The sequence below is a fragment of the Lepidochelys kempii genome, chromosome 7, assembly GCF_965140265.1.
Source record: "Lepidochelys kempii isolate rLepKem1 chromosome 7, rLepKem1.hap2, whole genome shotgun sequence".
In the NCBI taxonomy this organism is placed as follows: Eukaryota; Metazoa; Chordata; order Testudines; family Cheloniidae; genus Lepidochelys; species Lepidochelys kempii.
Genome location: NC_133262.1, coordinates 83,109,547 through 83,124,543, shown reverse-complemented (window position 1 = coordinate 83,124,543; position 14,997 = coordinate 83,109,547). Strand labels below are relative to the sequence as shown.

The 14,997-nt window shown below is 39.5% G+C and overlaps 1 protein-coding gene across 10 annotated transcripts in view; it reads right to left on the bottom strand.

Annotated features, from left to right (window-relative positions):
- Positions 1 to 1,435: 1,435 nt before the first annotated feature.
- The window catches only part of COL13A1 (collagen type XIII alpha 1 chain), a 152,750-nt gene continuing 139,188 nt past the window's right edge, over positions 1,436 to 14,997 (bottom strand). For 9 of the 10 annotated variants that reach the window (XM_073353524.1, XM_073353516.1, XM_073353517.1 and 6 more), the window contains 4 exons: positions 14,864 to 14,899; positions 10,809 to 10,895; positions 4,032 to 4,070; positions 1,436 to 1,522 (listed from right to left, as the gene is read on the bottom strand). In XM_073353524.1, the coding sequence (XP_073209625.1) occupies positions 1,520 to 1,522; positions 4,032 to 4,070; positions 10,809 to 10,895; positions 14,864 to 14,899 (165 nt within the window). In that variant the 3' untranslated portion in view covers positions 1,436 to 1,519. Of the gene's footprint in view, positions 1,523 to 4,031; positions 4,071 to 9,542; positions 9,621 to 10,808; positions 10,896 to 14,863; positions 14,900 to 14,997 lie in introns of all 10 variants that reach the window. The other variant, XM_073353518.1, reaches the window with a different exon arrangement.

Here is a 14,997-nt window from a genome sequence, read left to right as displayed (position 1 = left end):
CCACTGTAACCCCTAGGTCCTTTTCTGCAGAACTGCTGCCTAGCCATTTCGTCCCTAGTCTGTAGCGGTGCATGGGAGTCTTCCATCCTAAGTGCAGGACTCTGCACTTGTCCTTGTTGAACTTCATCAGATTTCTTTTGGCCCAATCCTCTAATTTGTCTAGGTCCCTCTGTATCCTATCCCTACCCTCCAGCATATCTACCTCTCCTCCCAGTTTAGTGTCATCTGCAAACTTGCTGAGGGTGCAATCCACGCCATCCTCCGGATCATTAATAAAGATATTGAACAAAACCGGCCCCAGGACCAACCCTTGGGGCACTCTGCTTGATACCGGCTGCCAGCTAGACATGGAGCCATTGATCACTACCCATTGAGCCCGACGATCTAGCCAGCTTTCTATCCACCTTATACTCCATTCATCCAGTCCATACTTCTTAACTTTACTGCTTCTGTAACATACACTGTGATGTTCTTTTTAACCTACTAACATAGTTTTATCTGAGTAGGCACCTTGGAATTGAGACATTAATATAGGTAAGCCAAGAAGAGTATTTAAGATATGCATATGCAAATTAAGATTATTTTCTTCTGCAAATTTGCATGTAACCCTATGATTGACACTAAATGTGTATTCGTATGTACACTAAGTATTCATATAGGTCTCTATTTATCAAGGCATTCAAGTGGCTACTTAACGTTAAGAACGTACATAGTCCCATTGACTTTAATGGGACTATTTGTGCTTAAAATTAGACAGGTGTTTGAGTACCTTGCTGAACTGGTACCATAATCACAAATGCCGGTCGTTCATGTGGCTAACTGGTAATGTGAGACATGTCATCTTAACTAGTTACAAGAGTTTAAGACAGATTCTGTATGGGTGGATGTGTTTTGCTGCCTAACCATCCTCACTGATGAATGGGCACCTTTGTTAAAATAGCACCAGTAGTGTCCTCTAGTGGTGGTTTGGTTGCACTAGGATATGGCAAACTAAGTAAGAAAGCCCTTATGCTCTATATTGATGTAATAAGTAAAAGATAGAAGTCCCTCATTTTAATAGCACTGCTGGCTGCCCCAGGCTTTCTCCAGCAACACCATAGTTTATTCACAAAAAGATAACATTGCTATATTTCATTTTAATAATAAAATCCATAACACTTCAAATATTCTTTAATTTTCCTGATTTGGCAAGGGAAATGACCTTCAGATTTATATAGGGCAGTTCCTTTTGGCACCTGAATGCAATAATTTATTAAGTTCCAATACTCATCAAGTGTGCACAAATATCATGCAAATATTACAGCTGGACTCCGTAACAATATAAGCATAATATAGACACAGAATTATATAAAGTATTGACAAACAGAAAAAGGGAAATTTAGTATTTTCTGTACAAAATATATGCAGCTTTTGATAATTTGTAAAATGTATAACTTCTTGGCATTTCAGAAAAGAACATTGTATAAAAATAAATATTCTATGTACAAAACACACACAGGCCAGTCCATGGTTAGAACCATCACTGCAAAAGAAAACATAAACCTCTGTTAGTTTCACAATTCAAACAGCTGCAAGGATTTCTTAATGGAGGGAAACACAGGTAGGGGGACCTTGTTATGCGAGCATGCTCCAGGACACACAACAGCAGAGGAAGCAATCAAGAACCTCAGGAATGACCATTTTCATTTGTCTGGTTAGGAAGGAGGGGGTACAATGTTGGATGACTCTCCACCCTCCTCAGCCCCACCACACCTAGTGAAATTGCTGTTTGTGCAGCTGTTTTCTGCACTAATGCAAACAACAGGTAATACTAATAATAATGATCCAGAACCTGAAGAGTGGCACTGATGGATACGTAAGCCTCAAATGGCTATAGGGCATCAAGAACTCCTATGCAGCTGAACTGCAGAAAAAAGAAGGGACCTGAATAGGTTTCTATGCTGTCTTTCTTTAAAGAAAACATGTTATTACAATGTTTGTGTAAGTGGATGTCTGTGAATATATCATTGATTGGAATCTTCAGGTCAGGAGGCCCCTATATTTCCATCTGATATTTCCATTTCAAAGATTTCAATTTCTGCTTGGATAGCTGTCAGCCAGCTTGGGGAGCAGGCGGTGGTGGTGTCATCCCTATTCCTCTTGGACATCAGATGTACTGCATGGTCTCAGTGCCTCCTTTGATGTCCTCCTCAAGGACTTGGTTGGGGGGAGCATCCCTGGGATGGAGTAGGTTTTGGGCAGCCTTGTAAGGGCTCTGAATTGCCTCAGGTAGTGTGTCCTTTCAGAATTAGCACAAACTGTCATGACTGCAAAGCTCAGGCAGACGACAGAGTTTGAGTGCTCTGCATCCTGGATATACTTGGGACAGGATTTGGCAAAGTAATTCTATTTTGCACTTAAACAGCAACCTTTATCCAAAGATCTCAAAGCACTTTACAAATCAGTTAATTAATTGATCTTCAAAGTGCCCTGTGAGGTAGATAATACACCCCTTTTTGAAGATGAACACACTGAGGTTAAGACCTAAATGATCAAAAAAGGACTTCTAGTTCAGAGTCCTTCAATTGTGGATGTCTTAATTTAGAAACGGAGGGCCTAATTTTTAGTGGTGCTGAACACCTACAATTCCCAGTGAAATGCATGAGAGATGCAGGTGCTCACAAGCTCTGAAAAATCAGGCCTGAGATGTCTAAAGTTGGGCACCCAATGTTAGAGGCAGGTTTTGAAACTTCGGTCCCATGTGACTTGTCCAAGGCTACAGAGTATTTCAGTGGAACAGAGATCCATAGATTCCAAGGCTAGAAGGGACATTGTGATCATCTGGTCTGACCTCCTTTATAGCACACACCATAGAACTTCCCCAACATAATTCCTAGAGCAGATATTTGAGAAAAACATCCAATCTTGATTTAAAAAATGTCAGTGATGGTGAATCCACCACACACACCCCCGGTAAATTGTTCCAATGGTTAATTACTCTCACCATTAAAAATGTATGCCTTGTTTCCAGTCTGAATTTGTCTAGCTTCAACTTCCAGCCACTGCATCATGTTACATCTTATACAGCCAGGACTAAAATGTGAAATTCCCAGTCAATATTATAAACAGCATTAGAGCTGATCACAGCACTAGATCTTGAATTATCAGTAGATCTTTAGATTGGAATTTCCAAAGGGGACTAAGGGAATTAAGTACCCAATTCCTACTGACAGTCAATGGGAGTTACATGCCTGACTCCGTTAGGCTCTGTGAAAATCCCAGCTGTAATGTTCCCTTCAGAGCTTTTAAAACCTCCTCAGTTGTATAACATAAAGTATGCTAATTATAACCCAGGCAGAGTCAGAAGGAAATGTGGAGCTTTAGTTTATTTGTTTTGTCTTTTATCTTAGCATGCTGGATTGGCTGTAATAACAGTTTAAAACAACAACCTAACCACATATAAGATATTTCTGTTGCAAACTCTTATCTCATTTACACCAGTAACTCCAGATTAACTCAGTTTAAGTCTACTAGATCTGCAGGTGTTTAGAACCTCTGAAAATCAGATCAATTACCTTTATTTGGGTGCCTAAAATGGATTCAGGTGCTTAATATTAGGCACTCCACTTTGAAAATTTTGGCTTTTTATGTGTCTCGGTTTCCCCAAAATGAGGATAACAGTGCTTACCCATCTTTGCAAAGTGCTTTGAGATCTATGGATGAAAAGCATGATTTGCTAATAATATATTGATATGTAGGAATATAACACAGCTAATGAGTTCTGATTCTGTGCAACTATAAGATATTTTTTAAGCCTGAAATATCCAGGGTTGCCAATACAATTCTATAATTTTTAACCTATTTTATTTGTGTATTATTGGATAAAACAAATGGACCGTTTTGATCCTGCTTGTCACGAGCACTGGCACTGAAAATCCACTGCATGCTTTACACATCTGTTTTGTCATTAGAAAGACTCACAGAAAATCATCTGCAAAATGCATCAACACCTTTAATTCAGCACAGTCATAGAAGTTCCAAGATTATTTTACCTTATTCCAGCAGCCCTGAACTGGCAAGCCGTCTTCCCCCTACAACAAAGAAGGAAACAAACACAGTGTAGGATCAGGAGACAGAGCCAAAAGGAAGGAAGGAAAGGGTTAACTAATATAGCTGCAACAAACATTTTAAGTCTGAGTTGGGCTGCGATAAATGTTCTAATATATATAATTTCCCCCCTTCTGTTTTGGATGATCCATTTTTCTGGCTGAAAGACATGGTTAGGGTTCAATCCGAAACCAGAGATTCAAGAGGGAAATTTGTCGGTGTTGTGCAGGGAACACGCACAGGCTTCCTGTTGATGGGTATTAGGCTGCAGGGTTATGCATATATGCTCTAGTTCTGCTCAGAAAATGTGTTTGGCCCTGCTTTTCTTGAAGAGGGAAACATAAAAGCTCCAATTCAGGAGTAAAACATATCAGGATGTTGGCAGTGGGAGACATGAACTGGCTGGTTACGTTGTCATGCGTGACTCCGTGTCATAATTTGGAGGTGACATGCCATTCCTGACAACATACAGCAAAGTGGATCCCAAACACTGCATGAACATTTGGACTTGCAGGAATGTCTAGAAAATATTTTCATTTCATTTATCTGGGCTGGGTTTAGCATTGAGTGAGGAATGGTCACTTTGTCCACTTAAGCAAAATTCACTGGGAGTTACGCTTTCTTATGTCTTGGCTGTACGGTCCTTATTTCTAAATGTCAAGAAATCCCTTGTGTCAAATCTGCTGAGACATCAGAAATCTCTGTGTTGTACTGCTTTACACTTTTATTCTATTTGTAGATATTCTTCAATAGCAAGAAAGGAGATACCAATGGGGCACTGGCAAACCCTGTACAGCATATGGGGCACAAAGAAAAAGGTGTGGCAATCTGAGATTTGTTTGAATACCAGTTCAGGATATGATTTGGTACTTTAAACAGTTTTGAAAATTCTAGATTGTAAGGTGTTCATAGTGGGGACTGCCTCTTTATGGGGGCATACTAGGGTGGGGTGTTTGGGCACTACCATAATATAAATGTTTATTAACCATAGTAACAGGACAGATACAGATAATCTTGGCTCAATCAGCGCATTTTTAAAGTGTTTGCTCTGTGCTTTTTGTGGGGAGTGAAGTGTGGGATTGAGGCCTTCCAGTGCTGTTTTGAAATGAGGATGGATGCAAAGTGTTTTTTCTGGTGCGGCTGGCTAATCCCTTAGTGTTGGGGTGAGGCCCAGAATCAATGCCATCCAGATGGAGGCTCTGAGAATATATTAAAAGAAATTACTGCCTCCATTTTGCTCAATTACTATAGTGGTGGCATGAGTCACTGATTTGGGAGAATGGATTATAAAACCGATTTCACCCTGCTTTGAATGCTTATTTCACTGTCACAATAGGAACTTAACTGTTTAATAATGAAGCAAAATATTTCACATCTCAACGCAAAAGTTTGTTTTTAATGTTAACTATAACATTTATAAATCTGATTGAAAATTTATTTGGTCTCTGACATCAGGCTCCCTTACTTCTGCTGTCACTTTTCATCAAGGTGGTTGCTGCCATGCCCAACCTAATTAAGAATCTAATTATTTTAAATGCTTACTACCAGGTGGTAGTTAGAGCCCTGTACTGAGGAAAATGGGTGCAGTTTTCTTTAAAAGGGCTGCTTTCCACTATCTTTCTTTCTTAGCTACCCCTAATCCTGGGTACAGCCAGGGCCAATTCAACCCCTGGGATAACCTAGAGCAGCCTCAGGGGTGCTCTTAATTGTGCTGGCTGGCAATAACTTACTTGGGGCCACTATGTTTGTAGGGATTACTGGAACGTGGACTGCTCCAGTCATGCTCCTCCTACCCCAACATGTTCCTACACTGAGAGAGTCCGGGAGGTGGAGGAGGAGAGTTAGCTCCACACCAGATAAGGATTCCTCTACTGTGAAGGAATCTTTAGCAGCCCCTTTAAGACAGCTTTACGACCCCTTTGTTGCATCCTGAATAGTTGGCCAAATAGGCATTTTGCCTCAACAAAATGGATGGGATTAGGCCTGTATTCTCACAGGGCCCAAACCTTCAAGCCTTTCTTGTGCAGAATTCCCTTTGAAGTTGGCAGGATCCTGCACTAAAGGATTGCAGGATCAGACATCCCTATACAGGTTTAGAGTAGTTTTATTCTGAAAAAGTTTTGTATCCTGTAAACAATTTGGATATTAAAAGTAAACAAACAGAGTTACCTTTGCCTTGGAAACTGGTAGATGAATTTTTGTGAAATGTTATTAATTCTACTCAGATCAGCACTAACCAGCCTTGTGAAACAGGTAATTGAGGATGGTGGGGAGAAATTACTGGGATAATAAACAGGTGAACAGCCTAGCCTAACAAGTTAGGCCATTGATAGTTAGACAGTTCAATCAAATCCTTATAGAAGATGCCTACAACTGCTTGAACAGTTCAAGCTATTGGGTCATATACGCTCCTGATGTAACTCTACTGTAGTCAGTGAAATTATACAAAGGATGAATTGGACCCATTTTCTTCAGTCAAATTAGTTTATTCTTAGCTTCTTAATTATTGTAGGAGACATCTCCACAGCTTAACATCTCATTTTTAAAAAAGAAAGGAAAAACCAAAGAGAAGAAAATGAACAATGTTATAATGAGAGAGAAACTAGTTAACTTAAGTACATGGATAAGCAACTTTGATGGATCAGATATCATTGGGTGTTGACAGAAAGTCCTTTTCTCTTAATGTAGCCTCCCAGCAATGCTCCCGCCCCCAGGCTGCAGGACTGTGGAAATAAATGATTATGGATCCTTTACTGGGGAAGAAGTGGCATTCCCATTGGTAGGCTGGTGGTGGGGGGAATGAATTGTGTAGTGCATTGCAGGAGGAAATGAAAAGTTAGGTGTGTAAAGGAACAGGAATCTGCAAGGTTATGGTTTAAGGATCAAAGGAAGAACAGGATCACAAGGAAGTGTTTGTTGCAGGCTAGTTTGCAGAGGGAGGGAAGTGGGACATGCTTATTAGTAATGAGTCATTAGATTCCCATATTTCAGATTTGGATTAGTTCACAGACTCCATACATTTGTGCAGATCCAGCATGGAAGTAAGTTGTGTCAGCAGAATGCCAGGCAGAGGTAAGTGTTAACAGATTTGGGTCAACAAACATGCTTATTTAATGTCTCGAACTGGCTTCGATGCCAGAATACTGTATATTGTTGGCATTTTCATTTCATCAGATTTCCTGGTGTGTCTCCCATAACAAAAATAGACAGGAAATAGACATGCATTATGCTGCTGCCCTGCAGTGCAATTTGCAGTTGGAAGTAGTGCCAGAGAAGAAAAAACTAGTCTTCCAAGAGTAGTGGAAGAATCCTTTTATCTAGAGATACTCTCAGAGTGTTTTATACAATTTAGGAATGTTCAGTACAGAAGTGACTTGCGGTTGCAGGAGGTGAACTAGTTGACTGAACAGTTCTTTTGCATTTTTAGCTTCTGTGATCATATGTGACAATAAGGGCAGAATTTGTTTATTTACCCAGTATTCACAGAATAGGAGTTTCCATTAAAATCTTTACAGTTTGGCCTTTGAAGGTGGCTATTATTACAGAAGTATTCAATTATTCACTATGCAAAGAAAATTGAAGTGCAAACTGCAGAGAATAGTTGGATTGACAGTAACGTTAGCTACTTGCAAAGGCAAAACTGTAAAGATTTTAATGGCAACCACTGTATTTATCTACTCAGGAAAAACTCAGTTCAGATGCAGCAACTGTTTCTCAGTAAAGTCCACACTCCCCCCTTTTTTTTAAAACATAATTTTCCATTGGTTTGTCTATGGCCCCAAGAGGTCAAATGGGCAGGTTGTGTTCATACCTTTTGCAAATGTGATTGTGCATATGTATCATCGAGTAGGACTTGGCACTAACATTCTAAGAGTATTTCGACCCTGCAATTAAAGCATATGTAGCTGTGCTAGCTTTGGTCTAGCTAGCTGGAATAACAACAGCAGTAAAGCCAAGGCAACACCGGCTAGCTGCTCAAATCCATACCGTGGCTCCCAGGTGGCCTTGTACAACCCACGCTGTCACCGCTGTTCCCGGACTTATCAAATTAGAAATGGAAACTAGGAGGATCATGAGTTTTAATCCACTGACTGTCCTTTAGTAAATCCTTAGACCTCACAGACTCTCACTAGTTCTGCTTGAACTAGCAGGATAAAAATAGCAGTGTGGACATTGTGGCACAGGCAGTTGCTTGGGTGGCTTGGACTTAGGTGGCTAGCCTGAGCTGACAGCTGTGTGTCTACACTGCTATTTTCAGCACGCTAGCTCAGTTGGTGCTATCATAAGCCTGTTTACCCATGCTGAGAATCACACCTCCCAGACATACCCTAAGAAACAGATACTGCCTTTGAGCTGAGTTTTTTTGAGTAAATGAATAAACTGATGCTTTTTAGTGTGATGGCGAGAGCAGCTTTGTCATATTTGGGTTACATACAGTATTTGGGAAAGGGCATTAAAATGATAATATCCCTTTAAGAGTCAAGTAAAATGGATGTCAGGAAATGTACTAGGCAGCCTTCAAGTCAAGAGTAACCTTCTCTGAGACACTAAAGAACAACGGAAAGGAGAAACGTTGGGCCTGCTGCCAGAGCTGAGGCCAGAAGAGGCGTTTGAGCTGGCACTCCCTTATCACAAGAGAGAAGGAGCTGCTGGCATGGGATTCTCCATGAAGGTCCCTCAGTTCTGAAAGATTCTTCCATTAGAGCCCAAATTTGTTTTCAATCTTAATGCACTACAAAATCCATAATTTTTCTCCAGACATTTATGTTGCTCATGAGCGATTGAAAGATGACTTAGGGGAGGTCTTTTGTTAAGTTATGACATAAGAGTAGATTGCTTCAGTCTTTTTGGGACACTCTTATAATTAGAAATTAATTATTGGAAACTTGATGATTTGAAATACTGAACTGGTATGTTTCTCAGGGATTGTTTGAGAGTTATGTCTGCATTCTGATGGGTTGTTTTAAAATGTGGGAGGTGCATAGGTGGTGTGGAGGAGAGTCAGACTTTACTTTCAAGTATTCACACTTGGCCCGCGGACTTAATGGAGGATTTAAGCATTTCAAATGATCAAATAGAGAGTTGAGGTATTTGAGGGTCAGCTTTTGAAGCATTGGTCCAGCAGGGGTTCTGAAGGAAATCTTAAAGGAAGAAATAAAGCAGTTATGAACAATACTCTGTTAATAACAATTGCAATGTGGTAGCACATCCAGACTACTGCTTCATTTCTCCCAGCACCACAAAGGGATGGCTGTAGCAACCGTGACTCATTGCAAAGGGTGTTATGGGTCATACTGTGAAGCAAGCCACATGATGGGAGATAGGATGGAGATTGGTAAGGATGGCACCATTGCTGTAGGTTTACAGTTCATGCCACTATTTGGAGGTATCATAAAATAACAATCAAGAATGAAAAGCAAACAGAAGCATGCAGGAAAGGGAAGGTAACACCATACCAATGGGCAAGGGGCATCCAGCCCGTCCAGCCCAGGTAACCCCGGCTCACCCTTCTCGCCTTTAAAACCTCGGAGTCCCTGTTCATGAAATCAACCACTATAATTATTCCAGTCAATGCCATCCCCTCCATGCCATAGGAGGAGAGGCCCAGTCCCACACTGGTATAATCAAAGGGCACTCAAGCTACATACCCAGTACATAAATAATCAGTGTTTGAATCTCTAGTACGTAACCGGTAGGAAAGGTTGCCTTGCTGGTTCTGTATTCTGTGTGAGTCAGAAGATGTTTTTCCGATTTTGTTAAATGTGGGAGGACTCTATTGGTGGGAGGAGTGGGAAGAGGATCTCTGTTTTTAGAAATCATCTTCAGTTGCTGTCCCCACTTTGAAACAAAAGAGAATAACTTCTGTGCAGGAACTGGCTGGGCACATACACTGCACTTATCACTGTGGTATGCAAGTGACTCTTCAGCTTGAGCAAATAATATACCTGGGAGGTGAACTAAAAAGATCAATGATAACATTTTAGACACACAGAGCTTCCTTAATAGCTAGGGTATGATTGATATATATAAAATAATCCTTGCTGCCATGTATCATTATGTTTTTCCATTAGTAATTTAGACAATAATTTGGATCATTCTTGCTACTTTTTAAATGTAAAGAGGCTTCCAATGAAGTGAGATAATGTCATGTTGAATGACATAGCCATCTTGATCATTTTTTGTACCTCCCATCAGATTTCACACCAATTTTTGTTTTCCCACTGGGTATCCTAACCTGGGTGCCCTGTGTCATTATCAAGGAGCGACTCCCTTACAAAACACATCCGATGGACACTGCTCAGAGCAAAAAAGAAGGCATTTTAGATTTCATCACTGCTTACGGGTGATGATATTAAGCATTGCCAAAGAACAACAACCCGTAAGTGGGGGCATGGGAGTTCCAAGGTTCTCCTTTCATAGCAAAACCCCTTTGCTCTCAGCCTCCTGCCATTTCACCCATTCCTTTTTGAGCTCCTGAAAAGAAAGGGCCAAAGCCAAAGTTACTCTATAGCCCCATTGCTCTTTAAGGGACTGTTCCTGCCTCACACTGAAGAAAACAGCTATGCCGTAGACTCCAGCTACAGCAGCGCAAGACCTTATTTAAGCAATGTGACTTTTGTTATAGCAGGGAGCTCTTTATGCCTGTCATTTACTTGAAGTTTTCCTTCTTTCTTCCTCATTGGCAAATCTTAAAATAAAACATTTTATAAAACAGAACATACCAATGGACAGGGTGCATCTAATCCAGGCGCTCCTTGGTCTCCCTTATCCCCTTTAGGCCCTCTAGAGCCTTTCTTGCCCCTCTCCCCCTGTAAATAATAGTTTAGTCCAAGAAAAAAAATACACAAAAGCTTTAGGATCATCCATTTCAAATAAATGTCAGAGATAGTTTAAAAAAAATAAATAAACAAATGTCTAGAAAAATATTGTAAAAAAGGAGATTCCTTCAGTTAAGTTGCCCTTATAGGAAAGCCTTTTGTGGATTTATTGATATTTTTAATTTACATGTATTACCCTTCAGCAATTGTCCTGATAAGGATTCTGATCCTATCATTGCATTAACTGAACTGTCAGCCCTCTGAACTTTGGAGATGGGATTGCACTGGGGACTCCTCCAGCCAGGAGAGTGACACCTAATACCACTCTGCAGACTGGCTAGGAGGAGATGTTTGGACACTGAATGATCCTAAGCCTGGCTCGGGAGCCCAAGTGTGTCACTTCTTTGACTCTCATGAGCTCCACTGACCCAAGGAACAAGATACTGGCCGCTTGATTCCAAGTCTGGCTCTCCTGTTTTGTCACATCCTTGGACCGGATTACCAATTCATTAGTTTTACACCTGTTTTCCTTTATACTTCTCCTTGTCCTCCCCCCCAAAGTATTTCTGGTTTATAGTAATATAACAAGTAATTTAAAATGCATTCTCTTAAATGATTTTTAAAATACTGTATGTTTTACGTAAGCATTTTCCACTGCTTTTTTTAAATGCTGTACTTTAAAAAAATAAAATGTCTCTCTTCCTTGATTAACAAAAGCAGATCTGTATCTGTCACAGCTTTAATTTTAGCAAATGAATTAGCCTGATATTGCCATTGTTTTGTGCAGAGAGAGTCTGAGTTTTCTCTGGTATAAAATTGGTTTAAGTCAGTATCACGCCATTGACTTCAGTGGAGTTACTCCTGATTTACATTGGGGTCTGTGAGAAAAGAATCACACCCAGAGAATGAAATTCATCCCTGTGCAGAGGGCCAGCATAAAGCCTGTCTAAAAACAGGGCATAAGTGGATCTTAAACAGTGAACAGGTCTCCCACTGCCTCTCTGCACAGGGTAAATTTCATCCTCAACTCAAACTGAATTAAATAGAAATTCTAAGCGCAGGTCAACATCAGGATAGGCCTTGATATTTACAAGAAAATATATATACAAAATATCTTCATATTAATTATATTTTTCAAAAGAGCAGAGCTTTTCGAAGCTGCTGAGGTTACAATGGAAGTGGCATGGCTGAAGAGGGAATTTTATTTAGTGTCGAGATGGTAAGGATTAGAAGGTTCAATAAAATCAGGCAGCAGAGGTATAGATTTTCTTTTTTTAAAGAAAAGTAAAAGGTTTTAGACAAAATAAATTAAAAGCTGACAAAAGAAATGGATGGGATAGGAGAGGTAACTAGGAGAAATCACCGAGGATCAAACACTGGAACAGAGAGAGGATAACCCGGGAGAAAAAGTGGAATGGGTTGTAGTGGAGGGAGGAGGAAGGACCCAGGAAAAAAGGCAGAAGAGGAGGAAGGGATAAAGGGGACAAAGGTGGACCTGTAGAAGCAAGGAATACACACGAACACACAGACAGGAGAAGAAAAAAAATAGATATTATAAAAAAACTGTGAAGAGTTTAGCTTTAATGCACACTTTCAGCATTTATACTTTTTCAGTTGGGTTATTCACAAGGCTGTCATGTTCCAGTAACATTTCAGTTGTTACATAGCACACTATTTTCATGACTGCACTGGATCTTGAAGGCTATTATTATACATCCTACAGTGACATAAGAACAAAGGGCTCTGCTCCACAGAAAAGATCCACAGCATAAAAAGGCACAGTTCTGTCTTTTGCAACTAGAAGGCCTGTGAAGGGGATTTTTTGCCAAATTACTGCAGGGAATGGGGTGGGCACTTCAGAACCTATTTTCAATGTGTTCATCACAATGTATGTGCATAAATCTTATTAATAGCCCATGGCTGTTACTAGTACCTACTATTAAAAAGATTTTAAAATAACACATTTTCTTGCTGGAAAAGAAGCTATCAAACACAAGGCAGGTGTTTGCATTCAGTTGTTAAAACTCTCTGTTCCAGGTCTCCTGTCAAAGGGAGTCCATCTCAGATGATCAAAATAAAAAGCATTCGTACCTGAAGAAGTCCATGTCATGTCATTACTGTGGTATGTCTCCCATAAATGGGTATGAAAGTACCATAGCCTATGCTCAACCCTGGGCTATGGGAAAGGAGAGCAAACTCTTGGTGACTAAACAGTTTGGCTAATGAGAGACACCATTTGGTGGCTTAACAATGCATTTGAGCACACAGAAGTCTCCAGATTTCTGCAGAATGGAGGTATTTGTAAGAATGTCAATTAGACTGGGGCATCGGACAAAGCCATTTGCTACGGGAAGCTTAAATTTTTTAAAATAAAATTTACTCTAATTCCTCAGAGTTACTCTAATAAGTAGCCCTCTTAATAATTTGTTAAAAGGACTGTGGTCTGAGGAGGAGCCCTTAATTTGTTAGTGATAAAATATATATTTGCTGGATCAGACCTGAAAAGCTACAGTATTTGCCCATTCACAAACTCAGTTTTCTCAAACATTTTTGTTTCAAAACATTTGTTGCATTTCAGCCAATATTTATTTCAAGGGGACCATGACACACCCCTCTCATCATCTATTAAAGTTGCTGTTGTTCCCACTCTTCAATTATTTTTATGTGAGGGAGAACCATGAAGCCACATTAACCCAAACTGATTCATACTGCAGCCAACAAAAGACCCATCTTCTAAATACATTACCCAGATTTAAAGCCAACTGAAAAAGTCTAAATAAAGATCCTGTTAAGCTTATGTCTTATTTAGAAAAAAAACCTTAATAAAATAAAGAGGAGGTTAAAAAGCAAAACCAGAAGTGGAATGATTAAAAGGTAGCAGCACCTTGGAGCTGCCATGAATTTCAAGCAATTTGGAATAGTCTCTCCTTGTTTAACATGCTGACTGGCAGTGCATTTTTCAAAACTGTTAATCTGTCCAACATAGAATCAGAGGAGCACTTCAGATGATAAGGAAGGAGAGACAGCACTTGTCAGATGTTATCAGCAAATATATTAATCTCATACAATTACTGCTTTGACATATATTCCATCACAGCTTTAGTCTATTTCCGAAATGCTTGCATATGGCATCAGAGCCTTATAAAGAGAATCTAGATCTATCAAGTGAATAAACTATTCTCAACTGTGTATCTCTTTATTGTTGTTATCAAAGGATTCAGATCACTAATAATCCTAATATAAAAAAAACATAAATATATACACTTGGGTATAGTTTATTTCTTTATAACACAGGCACATGATGTAAAAAAGATTGTCAGCAATAAACATAATCTATTGCTTTTCTTAGTACCTGGCTCTACAGTTCTTATGCCAATTCAAGTCAAAGCCAGAGTAAGGAGTCTAAGACTGCATGATCAGGTTCTTTAATATAGTCATATTTAATTGTTTCTTAAGATTTCCATGTTTGGTTGAAAAAAAGATGTAATTCTGGAAATTTTGGAAAACATTTTGCTGCAATAAAGTGGCTGACATTCTTTTTCAGCATTCAAGGGGAATTTCAGTACCATGTGACAAGATTTAACTATACCACCATTATTAACACTCATGGGAATTGTCTGGTTTACATCCCTGCACATCTCACTAAGTATGTTAAGGTAGGATTTTCAAAAGCACTCAGTACTGGCCTCATTCAGTGAGAGCAGAGAGAGGCCACCACTGAGCACTTCAGAAAATACAGTGGGTATGCTTTTAGTGTTTGAATGATGATGTCTTTGGTTATGGTGCATTGTATAAACTACAGCCATCACACTGTAAATTACACATCTGTAAGTTGCTTTATAAGGGTTTAACAGATAGGAATTCATCTGTTTTTTTTCCAGGTAATTCAGAAATTAACCATTCCACCACTACATAAAGACATTAGTAACCAAATGCAGGAAATTTGGTTCCTGACTTACCCGGTTTCCTTTGTCACCAGATGGGCCTTGTAAACCCTAAAATAGATCAGAAAGAAGAAATATATATATATATATATATATATATAATATATATTTTAAATCAATGTCAGCCAAACTAGTCCCTTTGTTTACTC